This window comes from Nothoprocta perdicaria, unplaced genomic scaffold, assembly GCF_003342845.1.
Source record: "Nothoprocta perdicaria isolate Ctin4 unplaced genomic scaffold, notPer1 scaffold_4, whole genome shotgun sequence".
In the NCBI taxonomy this organism is placed as follows: Eukaryota; Metazoa; Chordata; class Aves; order Tinamiformes; family Tinamidae; genus Nothoprocta; species Nothoprocta perdicaria.
Genome location: NW_020455643.1, coordinates 591,172 through 606,995, shown reverse-complemented (window position 1 = coordinate 606,995; position 15,824 = coordinate 591,172). Strand labels below are relative to the sequence as shown.

General features: G+C 56.6%; 1 protein-coding gene across 2 annotated transcripts in view; it reads right to left on the bottom strand.

Moving 5' to 3' along the window:
- Positions 1 to 7,314, bottom strand: part of MBNL1 (muscleblind like splicing regulator 1) — a 35,203-nt gene extending 27,889 nt beyond the window's left edge. For both annotated transcript variants that reach the window (XM_026045472.1, XM_026045473.1), the window contains exon 1: positions 6,379 to 7,314. In XM_026045472.1, the coding sequence (XP_025901257.1) occupies positions 6,379 to 6,552 (174 nt within the window). In that variant the 5' untranslated portion in view covers positions 6,553 to 7,314. The remainder of the gene's footprint in view (positions 1 to 6,378) is intronic.
- Positions 7,315 to 15,824: the final 8,510 nt, after the last annotated feature.

The window sequence follows — 15,824 nt, the reverse complement described above, 5'->3', positions numbered from 1 at the left end:
CGCAGCGCTGCAGTGTCCGTGCCGCGATCCGCGGGGGAACGTGCCACACGGCACAGTGGTGTCCGTGCCACGAGCCCCGTCGGGACGCGGCGCAGCGGGCAACGCGAGGCTGCGCTGCGGTTCCCGGCCCTCCCTGGCACAACGCACTGCAAGGGGCTGCCAGCTCCCCGCGCTCCCTCTGCTCATTTATAGCAAAGGTCACTGCTGAATAACAAAAAGTTAACATCATATCAATAAATCGCTCTGCACTTGCGAAGAGCACAGCAGAAGCCCTTCTGCATCAACGGAAGGTCAATTACCTGCATTATTTTTGCTTGGGTTTTTATTGCAGAGAGGCTGATTTAAAAGCACTGCTGCGAGCTGCAGCCACGCATCACGCACAGCACTAGCCCCTGCAATCACTCGTGCAGCATCATCTGGAAGCTCTAGCTCAATATACTGATGTGGCTTAGAGAAAAACTACAATTTCCCCACTTTCTTGCCTTGCAGCCCGGGCTGTTAAAGCTCGCCGTCGCTCCTGCAGTGTTCTTCATTCCCAACTAGAGTGACCTGAGGGGTTATTTTAGATACAGCTGGACTAGAATTGGCATCTAAATTGAAGTTTATTAATTGAAGAACCAAGACCTGAATTGACTGAACCTCTTCATAAATTATATTTTAAATCATGTCCCAATGTTAGGGGGACAAATAACCATAAAAGCCTCAGTTTACTCACAGGAGATTGAACGCCGCAGACTCACAGAGATGAAGTGATGCGACTCGACGGAGAGGCGGGAGGCTGCTCCAGTTCCGTCCCCGGGCCCTGGGCTCTGAGGCGGGCCCGCTGGGGAGCGCATGTCTGCAGGAGCAGGCGTGGGAAACCGGCACCTTCCCGGGCGTTTGCTACAGGCACGACGCTTGTTGTCACAGAAACAAAGGGTCTCCCGGCCCGATGCCGATGCCACCCAAGGCGAGCCTGCGTGYGGCTCCGTGCCCGAGCGCGGCCACGTCCCCCGAGCACATCCCGCTCGCCGAGGGCACCAAGGCGGCCACTTCCCRGACCGCGCTGGTTTACAGCGTGCAGCGGGAGCAGCCCAACGCAGAGAGCTGGGCACGGCGCAGCGCAGCGCGCCTGTGAGCCCTGCAGCCCTGCCCCTGCTCAGGGACAGCGGGGCCCTGCAGCCTTGCAACAGGAGCGTTGGGCACGGACGGGAGCTTAGCAAGAGCTCAAAACGCCCTGCTGGGGCCGGGGGAGCGCACAGAGCTGCAGCAGCAGCTCCGCAATTCCCTCCCAACACCTGCCCCGGGAAAGCACGAGCATTGCTGCATTTTCAGCTCTCACGCAGGTTAAGGACACTCCCCAAGCTTCCCCCTCCCGGGAGCGGATTCCTCACGGAGCGGCCGTGCCGCGGGGACGAGCCCGGMGGGGCGGCGCGCGACGGCAGCGGCGCTGCAGGAAGCAGATAGCGGCGCGCGGGGCCGCGCGAGGCTGCGCGGCTGCAGATAAGGCTGCCGCGGCCGCCAGCGTGCACGACCCGGCCGTCTGCGCCCAGGCCCGGCTCCGTCCTCCCGCCACGCGCTCCCTCGCCCCCGGTGCCCCTGCCCGCGGGTGCTGCCGCTCTGCTTGGCTGCACGACCCGCAGGCCGGCGAGTACACGGGCTGCAGAGAAGCCCGGACTCGCGAGGCCCGCSTGGCACACACGTGACAGAGCCCACGTCCTCCCAGCGACGCGCAGAACGTAGGAAGGCTGAGCTCCAGGACCCAGGCTTGGGGCACTGAAGCCACAGCCTTGTCCCCGATTCCCGGGCAACACCGGCTCCGTGCAGGCTGCAAGCACAGAGCTCAGCCCGCGCGTGCAGGGCTGCCCCACTGTGCAGGGCTGCCCGGGAGCCGCGCGGGCCCGGGAGCCGCTCCGGGGCCCGGCAAAGTCCTAGGCCAGCAAACCAGTCACATAGATGTGTGTGTGTGTGTGTGTGTGTGTGTGTGTGTGTGTATATATATATATATATATTGTGTGTGTGTGTGTGTATATACATATATATACACACACATATATATATGTATATACACACACACACACATATATATATATAAAAATATACACACACATAAATATAAGGTGTGTACATGGATTGACCTTTTGAGTTGAAAGCTTTATATCAAATGATTCGATAATTTGATAAAAAATGATTTGATTAATTTTGGTCATTTTTTCAATGTCCAATCAGTTAGSCATTTACAAAGCCAAAAATATGAGATACATCTAAGCAACAAATACKTCTCCCAAACCACGCCAACAGATTTTGCRTTGCTGCAGTCACAAACAGCTCTCCAGCCAGCTGTCTGGAACACCAAGGGCCATCTCCGCTCCCTCCTCCAGGCTTCCATTTGCTTTCTTAGGACAAATGTAAGAGGTCTGCAAGAAGCCCAAACCAAGTTCCCTAWTCTCCACCTCCGTGCACAGAAACCCATCAACAAGGCAGACTGTCAACGACGCGACTGCACTCTTACATGGCTACATTTATTCTCCCTGAAGAACTCAGTCACATAGCAGCAGTGCTTATGTGAACACTGAGCACATCTTGCTAACACCTTCCCGAAAAACAAAAACAAAAAACCCTTTCAATATTTCTACTAACTTTTCTCAGCCATATTTTAAACTATGATCTGCTCCTCTAGGAATGCAACTTTCGACAACAGCGCAGAGGACGATCGCCCTCTCAGTGCAATGAAGAGCTGAAGGTATTCCTTGAGATCTGGAGGCCATTTACCTATGTCCACAAAGCAGCCATGGGATTTGCTTACGTTTATGCTTCCCCCTATGCCTATAAGTGTTTTTTGAGAAATTGGTTCAGTCCAACCTGCTGGGAACACCCCATCTAGAGACCCTTTCTTCCTGTCCAACACCACCTAAAGGTGGAGGCTGCTCTCGGCGCCGGCTCTGGCTTCCACGCGCGGTGCCCAAGGGCGCAGCCGGGCCAGGGAGCACCTTGAACTGCGCATCGCTGCAGCCCTCTCTGCTCCGGCCCGGCCCCTGAGGAGCCGCACGGGCCCAGCCAGGCCRGGCCTGCAGCAGGACCAGGCGGCAGCAGCTGGCCCTTCCCCTCCTCCTGGCTGTTTCCATAAGGGAAAGGGAAACCCCGCGCTTCCTGCCCCTGCTTCTGGCACCGCAGCGCGCAGGGAAAACAATGCGGCTCACAAAGGCCCGGGAGCCGGGGGATTAGGGACGTGTGTGTTCCTAATCACCCCCCAAACAATGCGGCTGCTTTCCTTTAATGGGATGTTTGCAACCGAGGAAGCGGGTAGGAGGATGGCAGCCCGAGCGCCGGGGCTGGGCGCAGCCTGGCAGGGAGGCGGCCGATGCCGCCGGCTCCGCGCGCCGCGGCACCGCGTGCTCCTACCCGAGCAGCCGGGCTCCACCGAGGCGCGTGGCGGGCCGGCGGCCTCCGGCCCCATGGAGCCGCTGCTCCCGGCTCATCCACGAGCGAGGCCTGGCAGCAAGGCGGCTGCTTCCAGGAAAACAGAAGAACAGACACCTGGGGCCATCCCAACAAGACAGAGGCTTCCAACTGCTTCCAAACCCTTAGCTGACAATTCAGTACCAACGATGGGATGTTTTTGTCACAAGGTTTACTTGTCCCAGGCACCTTCCCCCTTTCCTGCAATAAAGTCTGCTCCGGATCCTGCGCCCATTCTGGCTCCGATTACAGCCGGCTCTAGGTTATCGACCGTGCACATGTTTCAAGGGGATGTTTTTTAATCTCTTCCTGTAGGTGCAGAGCGTGAGCTGCCGTACAAGCAGGAACACCTTAGAGAGCCATAACTCTCCTGTTTAGGACATCTGATAAGATTTCRGAATGCCATTAACATTCCCACAGAACACGCAGCATTTGTTTGTTTTTTTAATGGACTCTTTGCCACTCACTGAAACAATTGCATCATTTTCCCAGCGAATTTGCCACTTCCCTTTTCTCCCTCTCCTGGAGCTTAGCCCTTTGGCAGTCCCACACACTGAAAAAGCTGCACGGTAACGGGACACGCTGCGGGAAGCTGGAACCTGGTTACGTTTTCTTCATTTTCCCCTGCAGGTTGTGGCTGCCCCTCGCCCTGCAGCCCGCGGCACGGGCACAAGCGCCACACAGGCACAACAGCGGCAGGGGCACAACGCGGAACAGCTGCCCCCGATGAGGATCCCATGTCCTGCCTTCCCCCCATCAGGCTGCACCARCGATCGGCCATTCCCACTCACTAGGTGAAATGAAGCGGGTCTGATTTCCTCATCTTTGTAGCAAAACAGAAAAGCGCCTTAATTACACCTTATCTAAGCACGACACAGCGAAGAAAGACAGCCCAAAGGCCACTCTGAACACTTGAAGCAGGGAGCAAATCAGTGCGGCGACGGAGCGCCGAGGTCTCCCCCGATTAACCTGGGGCGCGTTAACCCAGACCCGGTCCCGATCCCGGCAGGAAGCGCGGAAGAGCGGGCGCCGTACAGGGCTGGGCGGCTCGTGGTCCCACGTGCCCGGTGACAGTGCCGCATAGAGGGGCACTGGTGGGGACACCAACCAGTGAACCCTACATTCGCTGTGTTCTTCTGGGGAAAACAGGAAGAAAAATGTTTCAAAAATAAATTTAAAATCTCATTTCTATATCTCTGCTGCAAACCAGCSGCCTGATTCGGGAGCTTGTTCTTGCTCCAGACAGTTTAATAGGCTTTTAGGCATCCACATGTAGGAAAAAAAACCTTATGTCATTTAAATAGCAGAGCTAAAGCAGGTCAAACCATGCGAATACAGAATTTGAAAGTACCCTCTAATTGCTTTTATTTTAGAATTATTCTCCGAATCTCTGAGGGCTGGATCACACCATGCTTGTGCACCTCGGCTACCGCAGCGCTCCATGGACAGTGCTGGGGGTGGCATGAACAGCCATTCCGAAGCAGGCTGGCCCAGCGGGGAGCAGAGCATCCCCATGGGACGTGGCCTGGCCCCTGTCCCGCGGTGCCACCGCGGCACCAGCTCCCGGGGCCGCCCGCAGTGCACGCGCAGCGCGCTCGGCACGGGCACGCAGGGTGCGCACATGCAGCATGGGCACGTGGCGTGCTTGGAGCCTCGCCCCGCGGCAGCAGAGTCCTGCCCCGCGCCCTGTCTGGCTCCGACCGGGACGCGGTTACCGCCCCAGCACCTCTGGCATGCGCCGCAACACCCCACGCCGCAATGTGGTACAACGCGCCGCGCACAGCGCGCTGTCCACACTGGATCAGCGCAGACTCCGGGGCGCTCAGAGCCTCCCCGGTACTGCCCGCAGCTGTAAACACGCACACGAACAGGAGCGTTACAGCAACCACATCCAGCAGGCAACGCAGCTAGCTTAATACTACCGTGAGACACACTGTAAACGGACCAAGTTGGGGTTATTGGTAGTTGTGCTATTTCAGCAAAGAGCAAAGATCTCACATCTACACCAAGCTTCTGACCTCTAAGCTATTATTTYTTGAATGCTATGCTCACAAATTCTTTAGTTTTTGTAAACTAATAACTGACCTTTATTTCCCTTCCCTATTTTTCTTTGCCTAGTATGTGATACTGGATAAAAGGAGACAGACTACCACATACYTAGCTCAGCAGGAATCCACGCAGTTTGGAAGCGGACACAAGGCCAACAGTGCTTCACCTCCCGCCCGGCCGGCGGGCAGCGGTGAGACCTGGGGTGTTTGCTGCAGGTTGGGGGACCATTTAGCTCCCGAAAGCCAAGGCAAGGGGCTGCCGCTCCACGCAGTTTTGCCACGCGGTCCGGAACTGCGGACACTAAATAAGAGGCCCACGTTCCCCTGCCCGACTCATAGGCACTGCCTAAAAACCAAGGCGCAGCCACCACGTCTCCACCGGCACGCTTGTGGCTGGGCCTTCTGCGCACGGATGCGCTCGCGAGGAGCGAGGGCAGCACCCGGCTCCGAGCAGACACAACGCTCCACGGCGCGAAACGCCTGTGCAAGACGCACCGTGTGCCACGGGGAGGCCCGCTGGACAGGGACAGCCCCGCACAGCGCTGGCGCCGCGGTGCCCGAGGAGCCGCTGTCAGGACTGCGCTGGTTCTGYGGGCAGYGCCCCGCGCAGCCGCCCGCCCGCAGCAGGGGGTGCAGCCCCACACGCGGCCCCGCTAGCCCCCCATCCTCCCCTGAGGAACATAACATAACAAAGAGCAATCATTAAGACAGCAATAACAACAACAACAATAATAATAATAACAACAATAATAACAATAATAATAATAATGGTGACAGCAGCCCTCCCTGCCCGCCCAGAGAGCAGCTCCTCTCCTGCGGACTCCACGCTTTCTCTAGCTCTAATCCCTTCTTCCATTAACCGTGCACCCTGGAAAATAATATATTTACTCACTTTCAATGAATCAAAGCAGGCGATTACGCGTCCGTTCTCCACTTGGCAGCTTTTCGATGGATGTGCAAATTTACATTCCGTGTCTGGCCGGGAGCAAGTCCCTCTTTGGAACTCCCTGCACACCTCCAGGGTGAGCCATTTTGTGTCCCGGATCGGCGTGACACTAACAGCCATGTTTAGGTTTTACAGGTAGTTAAAATCGTCAGCAAAAAGAACAGACAAAGAGCTGAACTGAGAGACTGGAAATGATGAAAATGGCACCTCCAGAATGCCTTTTTTTTTTTTTTTTCCCCCGCTCCCTATTTTAAAAGTACACGTAAAATCGTGTGGTCACAATATCAAGGGAAAGATTTGCCACTAGGAGTTCACAGCATGAAACTGTTAATGGAGAGAGGCTCTGCACCTGGAGCAGCGCGAGGCCCGTGAGCAAGACGAACGTTAAGGAGTGTGGCCCGGAGCAGCCGTGTGCTCTCAGCAGCCCATTCTCGGTGCCGCCGGGAGCCCAAACGCAAGCGGGGAAACGTGGCAGAGCCTCGGGCACAGAGCTCCCAGCTGCTTGCAGAAAGGTTGTCGGAAAGGTAATCTCCACGCAGCCGAACCTGCGCTCGGGTTTGTGGTGCAATCGGTATTGATTAGTTTGGCATAGACAGATGCAGCAGTTTAGAGCAACAATCGAGAGATTTTTTTTTTTTTTTTTTTTTCCTCTCCTGGGTTTTCTGGCAGAAGATATCTTACTTTCCCAGCAAACTTTTACTGGTCTACAAAGCGGCCTGCAGCAGCACCCGGCAGAGCTGCTCCCCTGGGCGCCGGGGCGGGAGGTGGAGGGCGGCCGCGCTGTCGTCGCAGTCTAGCTCGCAGCAAGCAAGGCAAAAGCAGCGGCTGCTCTAGCAGCGGTCCCAAGCCAGCAGCGACGTCAGGAAAGGCACTTCCCGGTACCAACCTGCAGAGAAAACACACACATCGTTAGGGGCGGCCGCGCGGCCCCGGTGGCGCGCGCCCTTGCAACCCGGCGGTGAGGCGCAACGGAGCGCAGCGCCCGGCCGCGCCGCGGTGCCGGCACGGGGACGAGCGTGCGGGCTCGGCATTTACCCGGCATGCAGCGAGAGGGGGAGCCATGGCGGCGGCCCCCCCGTGCCGCGGCCCCCGATAAGAGGTTGAACATTCCCAAGTGCCTGGAGGGCAAGGGAGCTGCAAACCACCCCTGCTGAGGGCTACGGCCCCCGGGAGGCAAAAGGTATTTGCAAAACAAGCACGGAAGCTGCCTCGCGCTACGGTCGTCCGCAACGGGGCRGCACCGAAAGCAACGGCCCTCACCAAAACTGCTCGGAGAAGTGACTGTGTGCGCCCAGGAACCGGGCGAGCAGTAACATTCCTGCTGAAATACGGGTGACCGAGCAGTGCCACGCTGGGCTGGATGCTCACGGGTTGAGAAACACGGATTGGAATAAAGAAAGAGCAGCAGATATATGTGATACTTCTTTTGGGGATCCCTCTGGCTAGCTAGGAAACACTGCAATAAACACAGCAATAACTGGGAGGGCAGGAAAGGAGTCGTTTTTAAAACTAAATTGACATTCACTTTGGGGGTGGCAGTCTCCACGCCTCCTAAGCTGCTCAGCGCTAAGGGGTGCACCTAATGCAGCTCCTCTTGAAGCTCACCCTGAAATTGGAAAGGAGCTGCTGCTTGTCTTGGGCCTGTGGTGGCCTTAGTTTTGCCAAACAGTGACCTTTTATTCAACAATTATTTGGAAAGAAAAGAAGCCAAAGGATTCAAAAATATAAACACAAGTAAATAAAGTGACGTAAGTGCACGCAACATGAAAAAATAAAAGCAAATAAAAAGGTAACTCTGAGATAAAAACATAAGCAGATGTGGAGAGAGAAACCATTGAAAAATCCTCCCATAGGAGGGAAACGGGTGCRAGTTTGCTGCCCGCGGAACTAGGTCAACGAGAACGGTTAAGAAACAGCTTCTCAGATCAATGGAAAGTTGTGTGAAGATGCCGAGAAAGCGAAACTAGCAGGGAAAGCACCACGTGGCCCCGGGCTGCACGGCCTCCTTCGCGTGCTCCCTTTCATGACTTCCTACCACTGGTGCAGAGCCCGCGTGCAGCAGGCTTAGGGCCACGCTTTGGGAGGCTCTGCCCAGGGCAGCAGCACGAGGGCTGAGCCGCGGCCCCGGGCTGCCCCACGTGCCCGCGCTCCCCGGCCCGCTGCCCGGCCTCCTGCCAAGGGCTGTGCAAGGACAGGCAAGCCGCACGGTGCGGACAAGGTCGGTAATTATAGTGCTGGCACTAAATTAAGTGGGASCAACAGACTAACACCCCGCCATGGAGCGGGACGTGCAGGAGAAGGGCTATCCTGCTCGGTGAACGCGGCTGCTAAGAGCAACGTGTATCGCATGGGTGCCCATGCGCGGTGCCGCTGCCGACAGCGCACGGGGGTGCCCAGTACCAGGCGCCTCCGCCGCACACAGCGCCCGCCCCGGGCACCCTGCACCCCCGGACAGTGCGGGGGCACCACCAACACCACCACAGCCCCCCGGGTACCCTGCACCCCCCGGACAGTGCGGGGGCACCACCAACACCACCACAGCCCCCCGGGCACCCTGCAGCCCCCCAGGCAGCACGGGGGTGCCAGCAACACCACTGCCACACACTCGCGCCTGAAACTGCGCAGCAGTGCCCAGGACACACCTGCTTGTAAGAGCCAAACGCTTCCAGCRCTGGTTCTGCGCCCCAAACACTTTGTACAACGCACACTGTTTTTCGGTACCAGCAGCAGCAGCGCGAGCGGCAGCACTAGCAGCAGCATTTAGAAGTTATCCGAGCCCTGCTGCAGCTCTGGCAGTGCGGCGGGGAGGCCCGAGGGCACTGCACAGCTCGGGAAAGCACGCCACACACAAACACCTCGCTGCAGCAGCGGGGCCGACGGCAGCGCTGCCGAGCGCCCCTCGGGCGCACGCCGCTCCGGGGGCGGCCGGACACTCCGGACGGGCTCCGCGTTCCCATCTCGCCACCAGCCCTTCCTGCAGCGCCCGGCGGCCACAGTGGCCCCGCGCCCGACGCCTCCCGCGCTGGCACCCGCACCGCTTCCAAGGCGCAAAGTCCCTCTGCAAATTCCATAAGCACCTTTCTCCTTAAACCGTGAATAGCTACGAATTAGCCCCTATTAACGTAATTAAGAGGCTTTAATGTAATTAAAAACTTACAAAGGGAAAACAGATCTGTTAAAAAAAATTTGCTTTTATAATCTACTTTGCAGTATTTGGGACTCCAGAAATACACACAGAGTTCACATTACACAAGCATGTATTTATAAACTAAAAGAGGAAAAGGTCAGGATCCCTGGATTGGGGAAACGGACGGATTAGCTGCTCTTTTCRCTTGTGCCACAGGCACAAAATGGCAGGAATGACTACTCTGCCCTTAATCCCTTTCGCTATTGATCCGTGTATTACTRAGCATCCCCGGAGCCACCTACAACATTCAAGTCACAAACACCTCTTCTACTACTAAAGACATACTCGTATAGCAATTCCTGCTATCATAATATTGATATGATAAACTTTAAAAATAGGAAGGTGGCTATTATTTGGCAGAGTAGATTTAAGCTATAAATGACATTGCCCCCGAAGTCTAAAAAGAAGCTGTTTGTACTGAATAACTACAGGAATCTGATGATCTGCCTTAAAACCCTGAGAGCTACTTCTTTTTCAGAGAACAAACATAACTGAAATAAACAGAACTCTCCTATTACAATCAACCTTACGTTCTTGTTCTAAAAATGAATATTGATATTTAAAAATTGGAGTTTTTATACCAAGTTTTGATTAAAAAAAAAAAAACCTATGCAGCCTTTCAGAAAGCAAAGCCCTCCTCATTAATCCAAGTCATGAATGCTGAAGACGTGTTGTTTGATTAATGTCCAGGCCCCAGAGGGCTGCACCGCACAGAGAGTGTTTCTGCAGCCCCGTGCAGCGCGGCTGCATGGCACCGCTACTGCACGGCTGCAGGTCTGCACGGCCTCGCGGCTGCACGGCATTGCACCTGCAGCTCTGCACGGCCCCAGATGAGCTCCCCTCCTGCCACGCCGGTGTGCGGGGAGCACGCCAGGCCTCGTGACCGGACCCGAGTGCTCCGCGTGGCCCCCAGCGCTCCCGCTGGCTCGCGCGCCACCAGCTCCGACCCCCTGGTAATTACAYAGCACATCTAACGAGCGGCGCCCAGCAGGACCCACGCTGCACTGGAAAACACCCGCACCTTGCCAAGGGCTTTTAACTGCCCATGCGTGTGTGTGTGCACATACACACATACATATAGATATAGAGAGAACATGTGTGTGTATTCCACTAAACCCATATATTCCAGTATATAGTATTCCAGTAAACACATTCCAGTAAACACATATATTCCAGTATATATAAATATATATAGATCTATAGTGGTTATTAGCATTATCCATGACAACAGCAGCTACAGGAGAAAACCAATGCCCATGACTCAGCAAGGGCCCCAGCCGCCTGCCTCTGACATCTAATTGAGCCGATGCGGTTGGCTCGGCGAGRAGAGGCGCCCTGGGGTGTGATTCCCTGGATGCAGCGCGATCCCGGACACGCGCGGCGGGTGCCACGGCAGGCTCCTGCGGGACGGCGCCTTGCGAAGCGTGTCCTGCAGCGGCCGCAGGCAGCTTCTGCCCGCGCTCCATTCACACGTCCCTCGCTTGGTGACGGCCCCTGTTGCGCCTGTCACCCCACGCCCGTGTCCCAATCCCCCTGGTTTGGGCAACGGTGACTTTGTCCCGCGAATAACCGAGTTAGGAGCCCGGTGCAAGCACCACATCCCGCTGCACCCCAGGTGATCTAGAGATTAGACGTGACCTTTACAGCGGGGAGGGACGGGGCTCGTTGAGAGCTCCCCGTTGCCCTTCCCGGGTAGCTCCAGGGGCGGCTGCTGCCGGGCTCGCGGGGGCAGCGGGTGCCCCGGCGCGCGGCGCTCACCCACCGCTCCGGGCGGCCGCGGGCACACGCCTGCTCCCGCGAGGCCACGCGGCGGCTATGATTACGTGCGTCGCTCCACTTTGCATTTCACTTGAGGGCAAGCAAAAARGGGACCTGCGCCCAGATAATGAGGAACAGGCGGCGCACAGTTCTGCTTTCAGCAGCGGCTCACACCCAGGTTTCAGTAGTCGGGGCACTCTTAGTGAGCAGCAAGGAGCGCGGCAGGCCTGCAGTGCTGCATCGTGCTGYTGAACGGGAGAGGGGCACCTGGAACGGGGCAGGAACGCGGCCGCCCCGCAGCCCCTGCGGCGGCACGCGGCCCCACACACCCGGCACCTCGCCCTGCCGAGCAGGGGACACGGGGACACGGCCCCGCGCCAGGGCTGCTCCGGCACCGGCACCGGCAGCCGCCGCACGGCAGCGCGGAAACTSCCCCGGCGTCTCCCACGAGATCGGCTACCGAGCTCGCTGCACTCCAGCACAAACGCCCTGCTTCTCAGCGGATCCCAATTCCAAAATTGAGCATTTCCTACGTGACAATGCACCCTGACCTTACATTTAATTTGTATTTAGCAAACATGTCCATCTAGAGCATTCTAGAACTTTTATATGAGGGTTATCAGAAAACGTAATGACTCTGAAATCTTCTCTTTGCATTCCTTATGTGAAAACTGAAATCCTAGAGAGTTATTTCCTAAGCTCCTGGCTCACCACCTGGCTCCGCATTCCCACGAGAGCAAAAAGCACAGAGGAGGCCGCGGGAGCCCGTGCAGGAGCAGCCTGCCTGCTGCAGCACCCAGGAGCTTCCCCGGCCTCACGGGGCATCCCAGACGAGGCGCTCAGTACTGCACAAACACGCACGGATGTGACTAAYTGCGAACAGGCCAGCGAGCCCCTCAGCGGAAACGCGCAGCCGGCATCGAGCAGCAGTCCGCGCTAGCGAAGGCAGTGAAAGGAGCGGCAGAGAGGGCGCGGGGCGGCTCGGCGCGGGGCAGGAAGCGAGGCCGCCCGGCGGCTGCGCCCACGCGCTCTGCTCCGCTCCGCTCCGCTCGCGGCACCGCCGGCGCCGAGGCGGGCAGCGCGCACAGCGGCAGAAACCAGCACAAACAGGCCACATTTCGTGTCTCACTTGCCACCACTGGTTGTATTGGATTGGAAGAAATAGAACTACATCTATTTTTCACGAAAAAAATCCCCACTACATTAAAGATTCATTTACAGAATATATTTGCGCAGAAATACAGGGGCCCAATAAAGCACTGATAGTAGTAAGGGCTACATTTTCCCTGGGAATTTCTTCTAAGCAGGTTGCAAAGCTGAGTCATAAAAGCAAGTGCCTGCACCCACAGAAGAAAATTTTCAAGGGTTACACGTCGACCAACTGAGAAGCACAGCGCTATATTATTCCTGTCTGCTCCTGAAAGGAGCCCCAAAGTCATTCTAAGTTTTGCCCACACACCAGCACTGAAGGGTCCCTATATAAACCTAGGTGTAGAGAGGGCCGCTTAACAGCAAAGCTTACTACAGCCAGTGGAAAGTGCCGTCCAGGCACTAATTAAGTCCCGCGCCACAAGGAGCATTTTCCACCAGATATTTTTCCTCAGCCTCCAAGGGTCACAGAAAAAACACCCGGGTTTATTGCCGTGCCATGGCGCAGGGCACGTCCATCGGATACGCGCACCCCAGCGTGTGTCCTCTCCTATGGCGAGTCCAGCGCTGATCTGTTGCCTTTGCCTTGGCAATCTCCTTGGAAAACTTGACACGTCGGCTTGGTTCCTTGGGCCTCCAAAGCTTTAAAAATTCTACAGTGCCCCTGGGAAAAGGGGAATTTAAAGGCTTTAGAAAACTCTGATATGTCTCAGCCCAATTAAGAGAGCAAGCTTCATTTTCTTCTGCAGCAATTTACTTGCGTTTGAAAGAAACGCCTATCTCCTTGATAACTGCGCGTAGGTGTCACTGTAGCAAAGATAATGCTATTGTAATGCTCCAAGCTAATGACTTTAAAATTGTGCTCCTGAACACGCTGCTCCAGGCCTAGCCTTCCTTGTTCCCAGAGCCTCTTAGCCCCCTTCGGACAGGGGCGTCCTGAAGGCACTCAGGGATAAACCCCGGGCAGCCCCGGCGCGGGGCGAGGGACCCGGCCCGGCGGCACCGGGGCCGCGGGAGCAGCGAGGCCGAGCGCTGCGGCGCCGAGCTCGCAGCATCCGGCTGCTTGCCCTTTTTTAGAAGGAAAAATTCTCATTAACTTCGCTGGAAGCAGGATTGGGCCGAGCGCCCAGCCCGGCCTGGGTTCTTGCTCAATGCTGCAGCCCGCGAGCGGCGCACGGAGCGGCTCTGACGCAGGGCGCCGCGCTCGCCCTCGGCCTTGCGGCGCTTCGCAAGGCAAACGGGCAGTCGCCAACAGCCAGGGAACGCAGGAAATGCAACTGGAAATGTTTTCAGCTTCTGAAACACCTGATGTGCGCTGGGCCCAGGAGCCTCCCGCGCTCTGCCAGATGATCTGTGGCCGTCTCATGACTCCTTACGCCGTTATCATCACCSAGCTTAGCAGACAGGGCTGCTAAGTCTATTAATCTTCTGAAATACAGAGTCTGAAGCCGTAGAAACAAAACGTCTCACTGCATGATATATAAAATGTGGCACAGCGAGATAAGGGAAGAATTCAGTGAGCGCTCCGGCAGTATCTTCCTACAGAACTGCAAGCAGGAGCGATGCACTTTCATACGKACCCCTCGGAACGCGATGCTAATGCAAACACACAACCAAAAAACGTCCCTTGGCTCCAGAAGCCTCTTACCACGTTGCAGGGTAAGCAGGGCCCTAATCGTAATCCCTGCATGCGCATGGAGACTCGGATTGCCCCCTGTGAATTCAAACACTGAATTAAGAAAACGGGTCAAACGCAGGTGGGGTAGCAACGAAACTCTCTGTCAGACTTCACTTTCGAAAGCGTCGAGCGGCACAAAACACCGCTCTGAACCKCCCCGGCTCTTACTTCTGCTTTCTGTGCAGCAAGTAGTTCCGACTCAGCAACCAACGCGTGCAGGCAGCGTATGTGGGTCCCAGAATACGTGTAATGGAAGCGGCTTTGGCCTATCCGTGTCCCAGAACACGCCTTTGGAAGCGCCTGGGGAGCCCGCCGCGGAGCCCCGGGCCCGTCCCGGCCGCCGGGCAGCCCCGTGCAGTGGCTCCGAGCAACCAGCAGCGCTTGGCATCACAGTGCCCCGTGTTGCCTGTCTTGGTACTGCTGCTCCTGCCAGTTCATACCAAACGGCACTCAGCCCACCGGAAGCTCAAACCGCACAAACAAACTGAATGCTACTTTTCGTGCTTTAAAGAACATTCACAGATTACAGCCGATGCAAACTATGATTTTCTTTCTTTACAGAACATTCAAGTGCTGTCCCCGCTATCCAAAATCAAGCTATCTTGTAGGACAATAACCTCTCATTGCAGTCTAACGCATACGCCTCTTGTTTGCGATGCAGAACACTTCACAAGGTAGCGGCAGACAGCACGGAGATATTTAAAAAAAATAACTTTCCTGGAGGAAAGGCAAAAACTCAGACGTTTATTTTCGGTTTTAGGCAGAAGYTGGTTGTGTTTTGCACCCTTCCTCTTGAATTCCAGCACTCGGCTACTTCACTAAGGCTCAGCTGTGGTTCCCCATGCAGGGCTATGGGAATTACCACKGGCTTCCTAGTAACTGTTCCCAGCTTTACCCTTTACTCTGCCTCTTACAGAGGTGCTTCAGGCTGAACGAGCTGACGCTTGCTGGAGGAAAGAGAGGACAGCACCTGGCACGAGGTGTGAGGCGGCGCGAGGCAACCGCGGGTGCTCCTCCTCGCCACGAGCCCTCGGAAGGACGACCTGGTAATATTCACGCTGGCAAAGGTCATCTTCAGCACGGACAAAGCTCTCACAAAAATAATCACAGCAAAAGAGAACCTAACTTTTTTTTTTTTTTTTTTTTTTTGCAATTTTACCTTAACCTTGATCTTTGTTAACTTCCTTTAGCCTTTTCAAAGGCGCGGCGGAGCAAAGCGGAGCGAGGCCCGAGGGCGTCAACGGCGACGCGGGCCCGCAGGGCGCGCGCGGGAGCCTGCCGCAGGCGCGTCCTGCCGCCGCGCGAGCTGCTCGGCGGCGCTTGGGGCAGCGCGCTGCTCCGCGCCGCGGTCGCCCGTGCTTCCCGCTTGCTCGGCAGGCTCCGCTTTCCGCGGGTCTCCGCTCGGGAGAGGCGGCAGCGCCGCAGCAGCGAGCCCGCGGCCGGGCGCCTCCTCCGGCGGCAGCCCTGGGAACGCTCCTCTCCGGGATCAGCAGGCACTTGGGATGCAAACCCCAAATCACCCCTTCTTATGCAAGAAAAACAAGGTTTTAAAGCAAAGCCACAGGAGTACCCACTCCTTCCAAACGCCCATCAACGCGCCGCACACGGAGGTACCCAGGC